The sequence below is a fragment of the Rhea americana genome, unplaced genomic scaffold (assembly GCF_003343005.1).
Source record: "Rhea americana isolate MKP2758 unplaced genomic scaffold, rheAme1 scaffold_2, whole genome shotgun sequence".
Taxonomy (NCBI): Eukaryota; Metazoa; Chordata; class Aves; order Rheiformes; family Rheidae; genus Rhea; species Rhea americana.
The window spans coordinates 8,982,320-8,997,533 of record NW_028186149.1 but is presented as its reverse complement, the minus strand read 5'-3'; the positions used below and the strand labels follow the sequence as shown (position 1 = coordinate 8,997,533).

The following is a 15,214-nucleotide window of genomic DNA, read 5'->3' as shown; positions in this document are numbered from 1 at the left end:
AGTACTGTGATGAAGCCCCAAACTGAAGGGCTATCATTTACCACCCCTGCTTCAATAACCCTTGAGGTAAGAAGTCAGTGTAGTTAGCAGGTGTTTGGCTGAGTGAGGGCTGCTAGGTTTGTACCTATAGACTCAATGTTTTCCAATTTACTCAAAAATAAAAAAAGTACAAAGGAAAAAGCTGTTTCACAGCTGTTGCTTGGGCTGGCACTATCAGGGTTCACAAGACTACAGAAATCCAGATGATTCACAGTGTTCAGAACTCAAATGTTGCTATCCCAAACCYTGGATCACTTCAAGTTTGCAGTTATAGAACACGAACAAGTGATTTTGCCTTTTTCTTGTCAGGAAACAAGCCAGATCAATCAAATTTCACTAAGAAAACAGCTCTTATTTAAACCAAAAGACACTTTGATAGAAGGAACAGACAGTCTCCCATATTATTATTAGCAGACATGGCCTTTAGTTGTCTTCAGTCAGGTAATTAAGAAATAGCTTTCAGTGGAATGAAATTTAACATTATTGTGTTCACAGTTTTAAAGAAAAGCTGCAACTGTTTTTATGTGAAAAATCTATTGAAAGAGAAAGCATGCTTTTATGTACGACCTGAATTTCCATTCCATTTTTTTCAATTTTGAAAGACAACTCTTACTTACTGTTAATTATACATACACAGAAAGTCTACAGACTTTACAGACTATGAATCCTTACTATTATCAGTGAGAATTGTTTTTTAAATCATTGCTATCATGGGTTTCTTCTAATACTGTGAGCATAAACATATCACAAGAGAACAGGGGAGAAAAAGGAACACAAGCATTACAAGTGGGGCCCTTCTGGCTAATTTCTGACTTTAAACCACCAAGTATAATCTGATCTAATAATTTTGCATGTATAACTTCCTACAACATCATACAGGTACAGCGACAGTAGAAATAAAATTAGGCCCACGTAATTTTAATGCATCTGATGTACCTGTTTTGGTGGGCAAGGCAGCAAAACACGGAGGTGTGGCAAGACCAAACCATGTGCCAACAACAGAAAGGAGGAGGGAGTTTCAGTAAAAAATAAGAAAAAGCATAGGAAAGAGGGAAGGCATTTGTTTTAGTAGAAAACAGGGAAGAGGATGTGAAAAGACACAAACTGAATAATATAACGATCGAGTTTAGTCTGTATCAAATGTCTGAAGTTAAAGAGATTGCTTTTGTATTGCTTGATAGCTGATAAAACTAGAAGCAAATATTTTACCCGAATTTTAACAGACCAGCACTGGCACTTCCTAGGCTTTATACAAATGAGATCATGGGGACTGATCTTCTATGAGTTTTATCTTAAAAATTTTGCATTATGAAATATTACTTATTCATACACAGTGTTTTCAAGGGACGGTTACCTGCATGCTCAAATCTTGGCCGAGCGTGTGGAGGAGAGGCGCAGGCTTGCGAAGCCGGTGAGGCGGTGCAGCCCGTGCGGACGCCGAGGGACACGGCCAACACCCTGACAGCACCTCGCGGCTCCCTGGGGTGGCCGCGCAGCCCAGCCTGCTCCACAGTGGCTGCAAAACACCCACGCACTCGTCAGGACATGCAGCTGGCCTAGCGTGCAGCCAACACAAACACGTCCTTAAGAGTCAAAACGCACCGTGAACAAGGAAATGTGCAACATACCCCTTAAATGCAGTGGCTATGCCCATGTCCCGGCACAGCTGTGTGACTCACTGGGCCAAACCCTAAAAGCCTTAATTAAAAATAACAAACTAACAAACACAAAAACTGAGAAAAGTTCTGTGCATAATCCCATTGCTGATGCTCAAGTTTTCTGGCAAATTTTCTAGATTTGCAACATCAGCTAGTATGTGGCCTATATCCTAAAGCCAGGATAAATTATTTCTACGAGATACCACTTGCTCATACAGCTTCATACCAGCTAAAACCCGGCCTTCCCCTAGCGCCTCAATCACGACTTCATCTTGACTTGCCCGCAGACCAACCCGCGCGGCCCCGCGCCCGGGCGGCGGCCCGCCGCTCACCTCGGCCCTGGGAACGCGCCAGTGCCGCAGGGCCGCGGGCCGGCTGCGCCCGCGTCCTCGCGGCTGGGCCCGGCAACCCGCGGCTGCGCCGGTGCCGCGGGGCCAGCGCGGCGTTAGCCCGGCTCGCCGTTATGTGCCCCGGGCTCCTTCTGTCCACGGGTGGGAGGGGTTAACGGCCGGGGAGGGGTAACGGTCCCGGAGAGAGGTAACGGCCGGGGAGTTTAACGGTCTGCGGCGGGTAACGGCCGGGGAGGGGTAACGGTCCCGGAGAGAGGTAACGGTCTGCGGCGGGTAACGGCCGGGGAGTTTAAGGGTCCGGGGTGGGGGGTAACGGCCGGGGGCGGGTAACGGCCAGCGGGGAGGGGGCAAGGACAGACGGCGACAGTGGCGGCGGGAAACGGTCGCCGGGGCTGCGCCGTCGCGGAGGAGGCGGTGGCGGCCTGCGAGGGGCCGGGCTGGGCGCCGGGCACTTGCCGAAGCAGTGAAGGAAGAGCCGAGCCGGAGGCAGCGGCCGCCACACTCCCTCTGCCTCCCGCATCCTCCTTCCGCGACGCAGCGGGAGCGTCTGGAGGAGCAGGGGCCCCCTCGGGGCCTGGTACTGACTAGAAAACACACACTTGTCTTGCAGCAGATGAAATGAAGAGCTTTGAAAGATGGGTGGATTTCTTTGGCAATAGCACTTGTCATAAAGGACCTTTGCTTCCCACTCACAGTGGCTTCATTCGGAATAAATGTTACGGCATGAGCGACCCCCTTCGCCCCAAGGGCTCCAACCTGCGGGCACCAAATCACGAAAAAGCAGTGGCTGCGGCTCGGAGGAAGTGCCGGGAAGGGCCTCTGCGGAAGGCCGAAGGGCATCCTCCTTCCCGGCTTTCCTGGCTTTCCTGGCGTGGTGTCTCAGCAGATAACAATTTCTGTGGCAGGGAAGCCGCCCTGAGGTGCTGTGGGGCAGGCTCCACGTTTTTCTGTTCAGGATCTCAGAGTGTTTTTCTGGCAGGGCTTTCTTGGAGGTCAGGAAAAAAGCCCCGGCACGAGGAGGACGCGTGGGACGAAGCCCCAGAGGGAGCACACGGAACGCAGCTAGCTGCGGCAGGGTTCCTGCCTCCAAGGAGCGCTCTGCCCCGGGGATTTGTGCAGTGCGGGGCAAGGTGTTGCGTGCCCCCAGTTCCCTGCGTTGTCTGCAGAGTTGTGAGAAGGCACCAAGCTGCTGTCTAGAGTTTTACATATTCCCATTCACAGTGTTGCCAGGAATCTACACCTAAGAAAGATATTTGAAGATAAGACAGTCACTTTGTTTTTAACAAATACACTATGTAGGAGAAGTTAGAGCAGGTAGCCCTGGAACCTGGTATCAGGCTGAGGTGCAGCACACATGGGGCTGATGGAGCCGCTTTTGCCTGCCCTGTGGCCTGGCTGATCCAGGCTGATCCTTGACCTGGGCGAGGCCCAGTAGGGAAATAGTTCTTTGGACTCGGTGGCTATTTCATCTTTGGACTTTCCTTGAAGGGTGTAATTTCCAGTGATGATTGCTTTATGATGGAAGATAGCGTTTGGCAAACAATCTACCTGTTCTCTACTCAAACCAGCACTTTGAAGGTAAATAATTACTTAGTCCAATTGCAGTTCTTAGAGGAGTCCACTTCCTCACTATTTTTTTTTTTACTTTCAATTTCAGTTGCACATGGAGGTGATCTTGTCACGTTGTGTGCTCCCTGCATGGCAGGGATGTGCTGTACATCTAGCGCTTTGGACAGTGAATTAAAACTGCACTGAGCTGCATGGCAGTGTTTATTTAATCTGAAAGCTTTATTGGGAATGGTCCAACACCAAATATCAGTGAATCATTCCCATTATTCTTGTTTATTTTCTGCAGCTAGTGCTAGAGACGACGACACTGCTGCACTAAGCGAGACAGATGACAACTGCAGGGTGAATGATTTCCTTTAAAGATTGCCATCAGGCCGCTATGTAAGTTACTATTTACTACAGAAACCACACGCGCCAATTAAGGAACTAGATAGCATCTTGCTGTAGAGAAATGGGGGGTAGCATGTATCAGACAGAAAAATGCTGATATGGACTATCACACACACACACACACACACACACACACACACACACACACACACACACACAAAAAAAAAAAAGCTTTTGAATCCAGCAAACCTTGTATTCTTTGATAAAATGGGTGGTGACAAACTGATAGAAGTACCTAAGAAAAGGCATATAGTATTCACTTATCTTTAATAGAATTCCAAGACTTCTATTAGAACTGTACCAGTTTCCAGAGCATGCATAACTAGCTGATAGAATCATTATAAATCAGTTTTAAAATTCAAATAATATTTTCAAATAAGAACACACTCTTATACAGATCAAGTTTTTTTATGATGATCCTAGTCCACATTTGTATGACTGTATTTTTCTTTTAACAAAAATGAAAAGCTGAAGAACATCTCACCTGTGTAACTTCTAGGTCTGTTTCTTCAATAAGAAGGGGATCCCACACAATGATACCTATTACCTAATATTGGAATGTACAGCAGAAAATACAATCCCTCTTCCTCACACATCTAATAAAAAGTACTTAGATATATTTTGGTGTCAAAGGACTTTACTTCAAAGTTGTATCAGTTCTCTCTTTGTTAATCAGTGTTGGATATTGAATATAAGAAAGTAAAATAAACTAACAACTTATATGTTTACCCCTGTAAGCTAGTGATAATTGCACATTTGTGTTTTGCAGACTAAGCCGTACATTCTTTGTGTCAATACTGTATAATAAATATTTTAACAAACCAAAAAACATCTTCCTTTAATGGAATTGTTTACTTAGTTTCTTAATGGTTTGCCTCAATGAAGGTTCTAATTTTGGAGATGCAGAGATGAAGACTSCAAAGGGCTGCACTGGGAGAACTGCAGGAAGATACAGGCTTGCAGCTGACAGATGCATTATGGATCAGTAGTATGTATTTTTTTTTAATCATTCAAGCTTGCTGAATGAGCCAGAGATGTGGCCGAATCTTTCCTCAGGTTACGCAGGAAATCAGAAGAATTGCACTTTCCGATGCCAGTACTGAACACGTCTTTTGAGAGGAGTAAACAAAATGCAGAAGGGGCCTCTGAGGAGCTTCTTTCCACCTCTGATACCACAGCGGCAGCACTCAGGCACTAGCCTGTCAGTAACTCAAAAGAACAGATCGGGCATTCTTACAACATGAAGACCTATTGAAGATTGTACTTTCTTCTGCTGGAGTCTTTTTCTAATGTTATTATTTTGAGAGGTAGCAAAGCAAATTAACAGGACAGTAGTTTACACACTGGAAGATTTGTGCCGTTTCTGACTCTTCCCCTGTTTATGTTACATCAAACTCTGCTTCTGCTTTTTTGCCACTCTTTTTGCTGCTTGTACAAACTGTAAACTTTTCAGAGGCATTCATACAGTGACCAGGCACAATTACAGCCTGCTTCTGGTTACGGTTTTTAAGTTTTACTGTAAGAACAAAGATTAGTAATTGAAATAAAGCTACCTGCCAAAGAGAATATAATGTTATTAGGTCTTGGATTTATAGATACTTTACTTTCTGAAAAATGAATTTGGTTTAGGTTCAGAGTATTTTTAATTTTACTCAGAGAGTTTGTGAACTCATAGATGGTTACTGAATGATTGTACCTGTATAAAATACTAGTGCTYACAGCCAAACCCACTGCACAGCTCCTTTAAGGGCGGATACATATGTTTAAAGGTGCATCAGACAGGCTAGAAAAGGGAAGAGGCTAAAAGGACACAGATAATATATTAGGTTTTATCCTCTTCAGACCCTGGCTGTCTTTTACTGATTTGAGAGAGGATAAACATCTTAGTGAAAGGCTGGGAGAGAGTGAGTAAGTGATCAGGTGTTTAACAAGAGTACTCCGAAAACAAGAAAGGAAGGTTTTGAAAGGCTGAAAGAGCTGGCATTTTGTAAAGACCTTATCAGTACGACCACACAACAGGGGAGTCCAAGTGCAAGTGTTAAAAGTTAATCTGGGAAAGTGAGGGGTCAGCTGCCTGCATATTGAGGCTGTATCTCAAAAAGGAGTTCTGTGGATTGGTACCCAGTATCACACGCAGTCATCATACAAAAATGATCGTTTGAAGACAACTGCTTCATCTAGGTGTTACCATTACTGCTCCATGAAAGCAGATGCAAGTTTGTATACAAAATTTTATTTATCACTTACAAGTTTCTGCTGATTGTTGTAACTGAGGAATTTGTCCATCTSTTTACAAAACTACATCCAACATTCTTGCCCCGTAATTATATTTTKGGGGAACATAATTGTCATTTCAGTTTGTATGTATGCACACAAAAAGTAACCTTCCATTCTCCAAGAAAACTATTTACAAGTAAGTGTATTAAATGATCAGCCACCTGCAGTGAAAAAAGTGCAACTGTAGATTCTAATGATGCACTTCTAATGGTGATGCTTTTAATTTGCTTCTGATATTCAGACGAGCCAGTGAGCATTTCAATTAAACTTGTAATTAATATGAAAGCTAGTGCTGATAATTCCATGGAAAAGTACTAGTCAGGGTGTGTGAAAACTGTGATTGCCNAGAGAGAGAAAGAAAACCAAAACCAGGAATAGAATGACATAGGAGGCAGAGAAGAAAGAGAAGTGAAATTTATTTCAAAAGCCTCTGAATTGTTCATGGAATAAAAAGTCATGGGTTTGTGTAAAAGAACATAGATTTCTTGGCCTCCTACAATTTAGCTCATAAAAATTCAGCAAAATATTACTTTGTTCTCCAAACATCAGAGTTAGAAAGGTAAAATTTCATTTATATACTGCTTAGTGGGTTTATGTTAAACAGAATAGTTCTTGGTGCACCCTACTACAAAGTAATCACTCAATCTCTTATYTTTCCTCTATGTATGACTTTGTTGTAGATGTAAAATTCAGAACCTAACCTCTTGCAATGTATTAAAACATTTGTTACAAAATACTCTAAAAATAGTATTTGTTACTGTGATTAATAAAGTCAGGTTTAACAGTCCAATTATTTAAAATTAGAATAACGTGTTTCAAATTGAAGAACTCTTCTCTCCTTGCTTTAAGGGTAAAGTTCAAGGTCCTTTRCAAATTTTGTGGTTGGAGCTGGACCATGTCCCAATGTTTAATCTTATCTATGTCAATGAATCATATCTGAATGGGTTGTAGGACTGTGTATCAGACAACACACAATAGATATGGGTCAGAAGTTTAGAAAAAGAGAGAAGTGCAGACCTGAATCCACTTTTCCTCTCTCTGATATGTATTACATATACACACATACAGGAATTAAGAAAGAATAAATCTAAATGACTTGATCCAAAAATATCTATAATCTCCCGAGTTGAATGGCTGTTCTTGAGCTTTTTTTTTTTTTTTTTTTTTTTTTAGGAAAGCCTCCATTTACATTGGAAGTACTAAGATGCTGTGAGCATACAGCTCATATACCAGGACTGGTAAGCATGGAAATTCTCCAAAAAACTCTTATTTGTGAAGCTGAGCTAGGTTGCCATCAGGAGTTGCTGAGCCTTTCAACATTTTAGGACTACACCAGATCAGACCTCTCCAGAGGTTCACTTTTGATGCTCTGGGCTGCTTCCACAAGCTGAGACACCTTTAACCYTCCTTGAGAGCTTAATTTAAGAGTTATATGCAGATTATACCAAAATGKACATAGAGATCAATCTGCCCATGATAGTGTCACTTCATTGTTAAATGGCTACTTAAATTTGAGTAACTGCTGCCAAATTAAAACGAAGATAGATAGTTGCTAAGTACAGAGCGATTATGTTAAATCTGTTCTTCGAAGAGCTGTTTTATATGAACACTTATTTAAAAATGTATTAAGTACAAATATAGCATTTTCTACAAAAACAAATACAAAATATATATGACTGTATCCATAAAATGTTGTTCAGCTAATCAAGCAGATGTTATACGTTGTTCACAKGCTAACAGTGAAAAAGTTTATTCACAACTATTTACTGATTACTATGATCTCTCRAAAAGAGCCACAGAGCCCTTCAGAAACATGTATTTGTAATGGTTTCTGGGAGCCAWGATTTATGTAAAATACCTCAGTTCTAAAAAAAGTTTCTAACTTTTTCTACCATTATATAGGAAGCTGGAGAAGAAAGTCTTTATCTGTTGGAGTACAGACCAGGTAAAAACCTACCACTTACAAAAATGGCCAAAAAGCGGCCAAAACACATAATAACAAAAGGGTAGTATTTCCTGAAAACTTCCCCTGAAGTCAATGGTATTTAAAGGTACAATGCTTAAAGGTAGGGTCATGGCTAACTGCTACACTGAATTTGTTAGTACATTCCATTACGTTCAGCAACAGAATATAGTCCTTAATTTTTCAGTGTTAAGGGTTAAATTTAATCTTCCTTTGAAGGCAATATTAACTTCCATTAACTTCAAAGGAGTGAGGATTTCAACATGAAAATCATCTARCTTTTGTGAAAAATGCAAAATGCCTATTAAGATGATCTATACTTGAAGGAACTATTGAAGAGATGATGTTAATTAAATGAATTAGTGAGAAATTAAGCAAAGTTTAGTTTCAATGTAAATTTTTTTTGCTTTCGTTAAACTGGAAAAACAAATTCAACTTAACTTTGAGAAACTTTTCTTTGTATGTACATCAGGTAAATTAGAAGTACTTTTACTGAAATGAATTGTGCCATTCTCACATAAAATGAGTTTAGCAAGCTAAAAATCACTCAGTATTGAAGGTGCTGCTTTTTAGACACATTCCCATACAATAGTCTGCATATTTAGAGATATATTTTGATAYAATGTAATAAACCAAAGTAGTTTAGAATATTTTCTCCTACTAAATATTTTTACWGCAAAATAATTTTATTTTACAATATAGAGAAGAGTATCCAATATGTAAAGAATATTAGTCTTTAGGAAATGCACCTAATTAAACATTTGCAAAGATGAAAGCAAAGGTTATTTCCTTCTCTTTGCAAACTATAGACACATGAAATTCTATAGGTTTTAAAACTAAACAAGAGGTGTGATAGATGATGCRTGTTGACATGTAGTTTCCAGTGAAGTCCCCTTTGGCTGGTTTAATTGCCTTTTAGAACTGTGTTGCTACCTTGGTGCCCCATTCAACCACTTAATTCAGAAGTGAACTAGAGGACTTTACAGTAAACTAAAAAACTATCCACAGCCAGTACCTGTTTCTATGGATTTAAGYGTGACAGGACCAAAATACGCAACACTCTCCACACTTTTTAAATGGTCACTGACATGGCAGGCTCCAACCCAACAGAACTACAGATATTTCTGATCTCTAGGATCCAGCTGTATGTCCCAGCTGCATCCTAAGTCCGTATCAGGGGAAGACGCGTTTGTTCTTTGCTCTGTCATTTCCTGTATGCTGTGCTCCCCAGGAAGGCAGCTTATGCACACGGGCTATAGGGGAGAGACAGAACACTGCAGTGAGGTCCCTGATYCAGATAACTGAAGATCAGGAGCCTAGGGCACACCTGTGAGCACCTGCAGACCATTTAGACACAGCTGCAACGCTCCTGTGCTGGAGGCCCAGTCTTTTCAGCAGCATTACTGGACTGTCAGTGCCACAGCTGTGTAACACGGCTGCCCAACGTCCCTTGTGCGCTGAGCAGCTGAACACACCAGAGCACACTGGGCACACTACACTGCGAATGCTATGGTCATGGCTGTGTTGGATGCCATTCTTCTCTGTGTACCTACGCTTACCTTACATACTTATAAAAATGAGCTGTTCCTACGTGACATCTTTGAAAATTAGACTTAAATTGAAAAATTTTTTATTGGATAAGTCTAAACAAACTAGAATGATTATGAAAAAAAAAATGGGGAGATGGAGTTCTGACCAAACCCTTCAGACTACGTGAAAAACAATTTTTAAACTGTCTGACTGCTATCAAGAGCAACCTCCATCTGCTAGCAACACTGAATGACTTTGCAGCCTACTTCCTTCAGAGCATAGTGACTTAGAGAAGCTACTGATTCACAACCAAACAAGAAAACCAAACTCTCTGCAGGCAGAAAAAGAACATAAGAAATAGGAAGTCCCGCAGCTGCACTACTTAGCTAACTTTCAATTTTATCTTTCTTCAGATGACTGAAGAACAGACTAGCCTCCCCAGAAAAGATAAGTTGTACTGACCAATACAGGCCTGATTTTGTAGTAGTATTTTAACAGCTTATACTTGATAAAAATTCTTGACATCGGGGTATTATGCCATTGTTACCTTTCTTTTTTCAACACTGAAATTGCTACTCACTTATAGGAACCTGGTCATTCAACTGTCTTGCCTTGGAATTGCAATTTCAAATTGCTCTTYTCTATGGTTGTATATTTTAAATTATTTTCAATAATAATTGAGAGTAAATATTAACATGGATAAGAAGTGCTCTAGTTTCTCAGCAAGAGGTTTATTGCCTCAAAGGAGATCCAGAAATCTGTTTGTTCAGATGAAATGGTTAAACTTTAGTGGAATAGACTTCTTTCTTATTTTATATTGTTCCATATTTKCTTTTTTCTTTTTTTTCTAGTAACTACAATCATGTTATTAAGAAGGGTAAAGGAGACATATCAGCAAGGTTCTAAATGTGAAGCTAATTATCACAACCCAACAAGTTTGCTTTTGATAGTGCTCTGTTATACATCTTCCTTGCAAATTTTGTCTTCTCATAGGTTTCGTATCAAGTATTGGATTTTAGTCCACAATTTCAAACTACTTAGTGATCTGAACCCTGCCTAGCACCTTCAGGATGAAGGTCATCAGTAAATTCATTCATTTGGCATAGTTTTCATTCTGTATTTTAAAAGAATAAATCCGACTGTGCCGATCGAATGTTCTCAGGGAAAACCCATTCTCAAGAGAACCCAGAGAGCTGTCACCAAAAGTTTTAAAATCTTAAAAACAATCTTCTCGTAAAGTGGAACAAGTTTCTGACTTCTCACATTATCTGAAAAACCTTCCCACAAATCTACTATTTACTGAAGAATAAGAAACAAAACTGAAAATGAAACAAAACGAAACGATTTCCCACCCCTTCCCGTAACAAGGCAAAACATTCCATTACCTTTACCATTACACTTCAGGAGAGGATGAGAGGACCACCAACTTGTGAGTGATGGTAGTCACACTACTCAATATGTTGCTGGGAGACACCACTGAAAAGTGTTTAAATACAAAAATTATGTAAAATTGACTTACACTTATTTTCCTAGTATTGACAGAAGATGCTTTTGTCAGAACATATAACAGTATTCACAGACCATACAAGTGATATACTGAAGGACAAACTCATTTAATTCATGTATCAACTCAGAGCACAACATATTTTTGATCAGTACATTCCAGTAAAAATATGGATATACAGAATAACTTACWGAATGTATTTTAAAATATTTTCCTATTAAAAAAAAATCAAAATGTTTAAAGAGCAGTGACTTTGTGGATACAGGCTATCCAATCATCTTGTAATGTCACTCCTTAAAAATGAAAGCCAAGAATGCATTCTGAAGTCTAATCGTTCCTCTTACACATAAATGTTGCTGAGTCATCCTTACTTGTAAAAAGGAGGAGGAAAAAAAAGCAATAAATATTTATGCTGCATCTGAACAGAAATGCAGGACAAAAATAGTATTTTAACTTTATTGGTCAATATCAAGTAACCTGAGAAAACCATAAAACCTCTGAAACCAGACTACCTTCAAGTTAGTGAGATAGTGTCACTAATTTAAGTCTTGTCTGTGCTGCAGCAGAGTAATCTAAAGTACTTCACTATTACTCACCTAGGTGGACTCCTTAAAATTAAGTTATTCCCATTTYACTTTCTTCTTGCCAGCAAGTAATGAGTTTTCAGTGTCCAGTATAGTAGAAACTATGTAATATATGTGAAACTACTTGGAAGGGAGCACATAAAAAAAAACATCCACAAAAAGGCTGTTTTACAATTGCAGGCATAAATATCTCATTAATTTGTTGGAGGTACACCTATTACATCCCTTCTCTAGCTGACCTTTAGGAAAAGGCACAGATGCTTCGAAAAGAAACRTGTCTTATAGTGGCATTGCTATTTTTAATCTTTGATGACTTTGTGTGAAAGCAGATGCCCTTAACAGCATCTACCTGAAGTGTTTAAAAGCGTGTTGGTAACTGTGCAGTACGTTTAAGCTTGCATGTAAAATATTTAGTACAATAAATTGCCATTATATAGTAAGCTTTAGATAATGCATGTTGTTTAACTGTAACAGTATTTTTAATTTTAAACAGCAACAATATTTAAATACAATAGAAATTTCCATTTCTAACTCTGTTTTAATCACGTTGAAGTCTTATGTTCTAATTGTGTGGTCTTAAATGTGGTCTTAAATAACATATTGGACTGTTCAGTGAGTTAAGTTAAGCACATTTCTAAGTTTTTTGTTATCAGTAGAACTTTATTTCATCTCAAGTTGTTCATCACCTCTAACATAAAAATTAAATGTTTCTTTATACAAGAATATTTTATGACTACATACATTGCCATACGCAGACATCCTTTGTCATCTTACAATGACTATTTGGTCTGTACACAATTATACAATATGCATACAGAACTGAAATACGGTATAAAGATGTAGCAGACCATAAATCTCACTTTAAAAGACCTTTTTAATAATCTCCTTATACTGGATTTAAATGGAATGTTACAAAAAGCTAAATGTTTTATTAAAAATATATAAAATTACAAAATTAATATATTAGTTTGTCAAATAAAATACTATGAAGAGTGTGATTTTTTTTTCCACTGTTTTGTTACCATCTTTATAGTCAACATTTGACATCAAATGCCTACTSAGAATGAGTACCTGAGGCAGATTTTTGGACTATGTGGATGTGGTATGGCAACTTCTAAGGTAACAAAAAAGTCCTTATCCAGAATCCAAAAATGTAGGGAGACCCTAAAAATGTAGCAGAAGCATTTCCGCACACTGATTTCAGTAGTCAAGTTTGTGCAGAAATGATTCCACTAGATTCATAGAGTACCTTTTTGAGGCAACTGAAACTTGTCACTTCGTAAGTTTTTTGACCTTTTCCAGTTCTTCTATAGGCTTCCATTTCTGATGGATTGTTAACAGCTGGAAGAAATACAGAGGAAAATATTAAAGATAGATTAGTAAAATCTCTGTAAGCATTTACTCCACTCTCCWTGAAATATTAGAATTTTTTCCTCCTTTATCATATATTAACTTGAGTAGAGTTTTCTAATAGTTTTAGATCTTCCTTTTGAAAGTAAGCAAAAATAAATATCTATGACATATTTAATAATTTGTTGAACAAAAATTGCTTGATTTCAAATAAATAACGGTCTGATATTCCCAAATAACTTTGTTTTATGTATCCTAGATGCTCTACCAAATTGAGATTTTTTTTTCCTTTGTGCTGTAGTACACAAAAACATTCTTAGTCAATTCTGAAAATCCTGGCTAAGGAGAGTGTAACCAGCATTGCTGCTACACTCCAAATTTCCATGATCGTCAATGGAATCGAGTAAATGAAAGTCGCAGTGGCTAACACCAATTGGAGGCAAGCCAGAAATTCAAGACCCAACAGGGAGTGATAAAACACCTTAATTGCTATCATTAATTAATAACGCAGGGAATATTTTTTTATATATAAAAAAAGTAATGAATAAAGCAATTGGTTCCACTTTTAAATAGACGAAAAGGCAGCCTGACCTTTGTCCTATTAATATTYTGCTAATTCTTACACATTTTAGGTGTAATTACATTATTCACTGTACTGGAAACAATACACAGTCTTTGCATTGGTCATATTATTCATATAAATTACCTTCTGAGGCTGGGTGGGATCTATAGCTTCCCAAGGTTCTGGATTGCCAGTTTTGTTAATGCTTTAAGAGAAGATAAAGAAAAACAGGTTCTATGTTTTAAGGTCTGATCTTGCACACATGTTACGTATCTGAACAGTCTACTGCCAGTAGAGCTAGTCACATAAGTAAGCACAATTTTACATGTCTGGGCAATCATGTTTTAAATTYGGCATAGGAATCAATCATGTTTCTTCACYTGTAGCTCCCAAAGCACCAAACATACCTTTATTGTTTAAGTGTAACATGTTTTCATAAGTGAAGCAAGCTGAAATTCAAAATTGAGTAAAGATTCATATAAAATATACCTGATGATTAAACACCCTTTCCAGCTCCCTTTAAGTAAAAACTCCCAAAAGCTTAATGAATCTTAAGACCTCTTTAGAGGTCTGACCTCTAAATTACTAGCTAAATCATCAAAACATTAACTTATAATAAGTTCATATTATCAAATCCTATTCTTTATATACAGATCAATGACATGATTGCAAAACATCTGAATCTCATCTACTTATTTAAAATTCTTCATGAGAACATTTAAAAGTCACTGTACTGAAAGTAAAAAACAGAAAAACTCACTATTAAAGTCAAAAAACAGATCGGACTATGCTACRAATTAAGTCATTTCTTCAGTGTTTAGACTCTGTGGATACCTCAGTCTTCCCTACCACTCCAGAGCATCTGCAAAGACTWTTTTTTTTGTAAAAAACAAGATGGTCAAATACCTCAGTTGAAAATTAGTAAAAACTTCAAGCAATATGCATTTTGCTTACATTACATCGGTTTTGCTGAGTAGGGAATAGATGGAAACAGAGATAGCCCCCAGTGCCGCAAAAGACACTACTCCAACCAGGGGAATAAGCTGAAAGACAAAAAAGAAAACGGAGAAAATCACTGAAGAACTAGTTTCCCTGGCCAGAGAGGAATGAACAGTGGAAGTGAGAGGCACACGCAATYAGGGAGCCTGCGAAGCACCAGGTGTTACTCCTCGCACCGCCGCGCTTCCCACGCGGGACACAGGGCAGCCGGCCGCTCTCACAGACTTACTTCTTTTTTCGCTCTCAGCATCTGGAAGAAGCTCATGTTCATCATGGCAGCGGCTGCGGACCTGGAAAAAAACGGTCCTCGGTCACCGGCCGCCCCAGGCCAGGCCGCCGCCGCCCCCACCCCCCCGGGGGACGAGCCCCCGTTACCTGCCGGAGCGGGGACGGGCTGGCAGCGCCGCGGCGGACGTGCTCCGCGCCTTATAAGCGCCCC

At 39.4% G+C, this 15,214-nt stretch overlaps 2 protein-coding genes across 9 annotated transcripts in view; both read right to left on the bottom strand.

The window, feature by feature from the left end:
• BLOC1S6 (biogenesis of lysosomal organelles complex 1 subunit 6) overlaps nt 1-2,604 on the bottom strand; it is a 39,711-nt gene extending 37,107 nt beyond the window's left edge. For both annotated transcript variants that reach the window (XM_085303438.1, XM_085303439.1), the window contains exons 1-2: nt 2,504-2,604; nt 1,394-1,555 (exon numbers count right to left, since the gene is read on the bottom strand). In XM_085303438.1, the coding sequence (XP_085159564.1) occupies nt 1,394-1,555; nt 2,504-2,567 (226 nt within the window). In that variant the 5' untranslated portion in view covers nt 2,568-2,604. The remainder of the gene's footprint in view (nt 1-1,393; nt 1,556-2,503) is intronic.
• Nucleotides 2,605-2,674: 70 nt separating this feature from the next.
• On the bottom strand, nt 2,675-15,214 carry COXFA4L3 (cytochrome c oxidase associated subunit FA4L3). Of its 7 annotated transcripts, none has more exons than XR_014895658.1 (6): nt 15,005-15,189; nt 14,731-14,819; nt 13,921-13,981; nt 13,114-13,205; nt 11,162-11,252; nt 2,675-3,287 (listed from the first exon to the last, which is right to left on the bottom strand). XR_014895658.1 is itself a non-coding variant. In XM_085303442.1 (5 exons), the coding sequence occupies exons 2-5, from the start codon at nt 15,047-15,049 to the stop codon at nt 13,137-13,139; spliced, it is 264 nt and encodes an 87-aa protein (XP_085159568.1). In that variant the 5' UTR covers nt 15,050-15,065; nt 15,155-15,214; the 3' UTR covers nt 11,371-13,136. The 7 variants fall into 7 exon arrangements, 4 of the variants coding, with proteins under 4 accessions (XP_085159568.1, XP_085159567.1, XP_085159570.1 ...); XR_014895659.1 differs by lacking the exon at nt 2,675-3,287 and adding an exon at nt 4,312-5,215; XR_014895660.1 differs by lacking the exon at nt 2,675-3,287 and adding an exon at nt 9,079-9,499.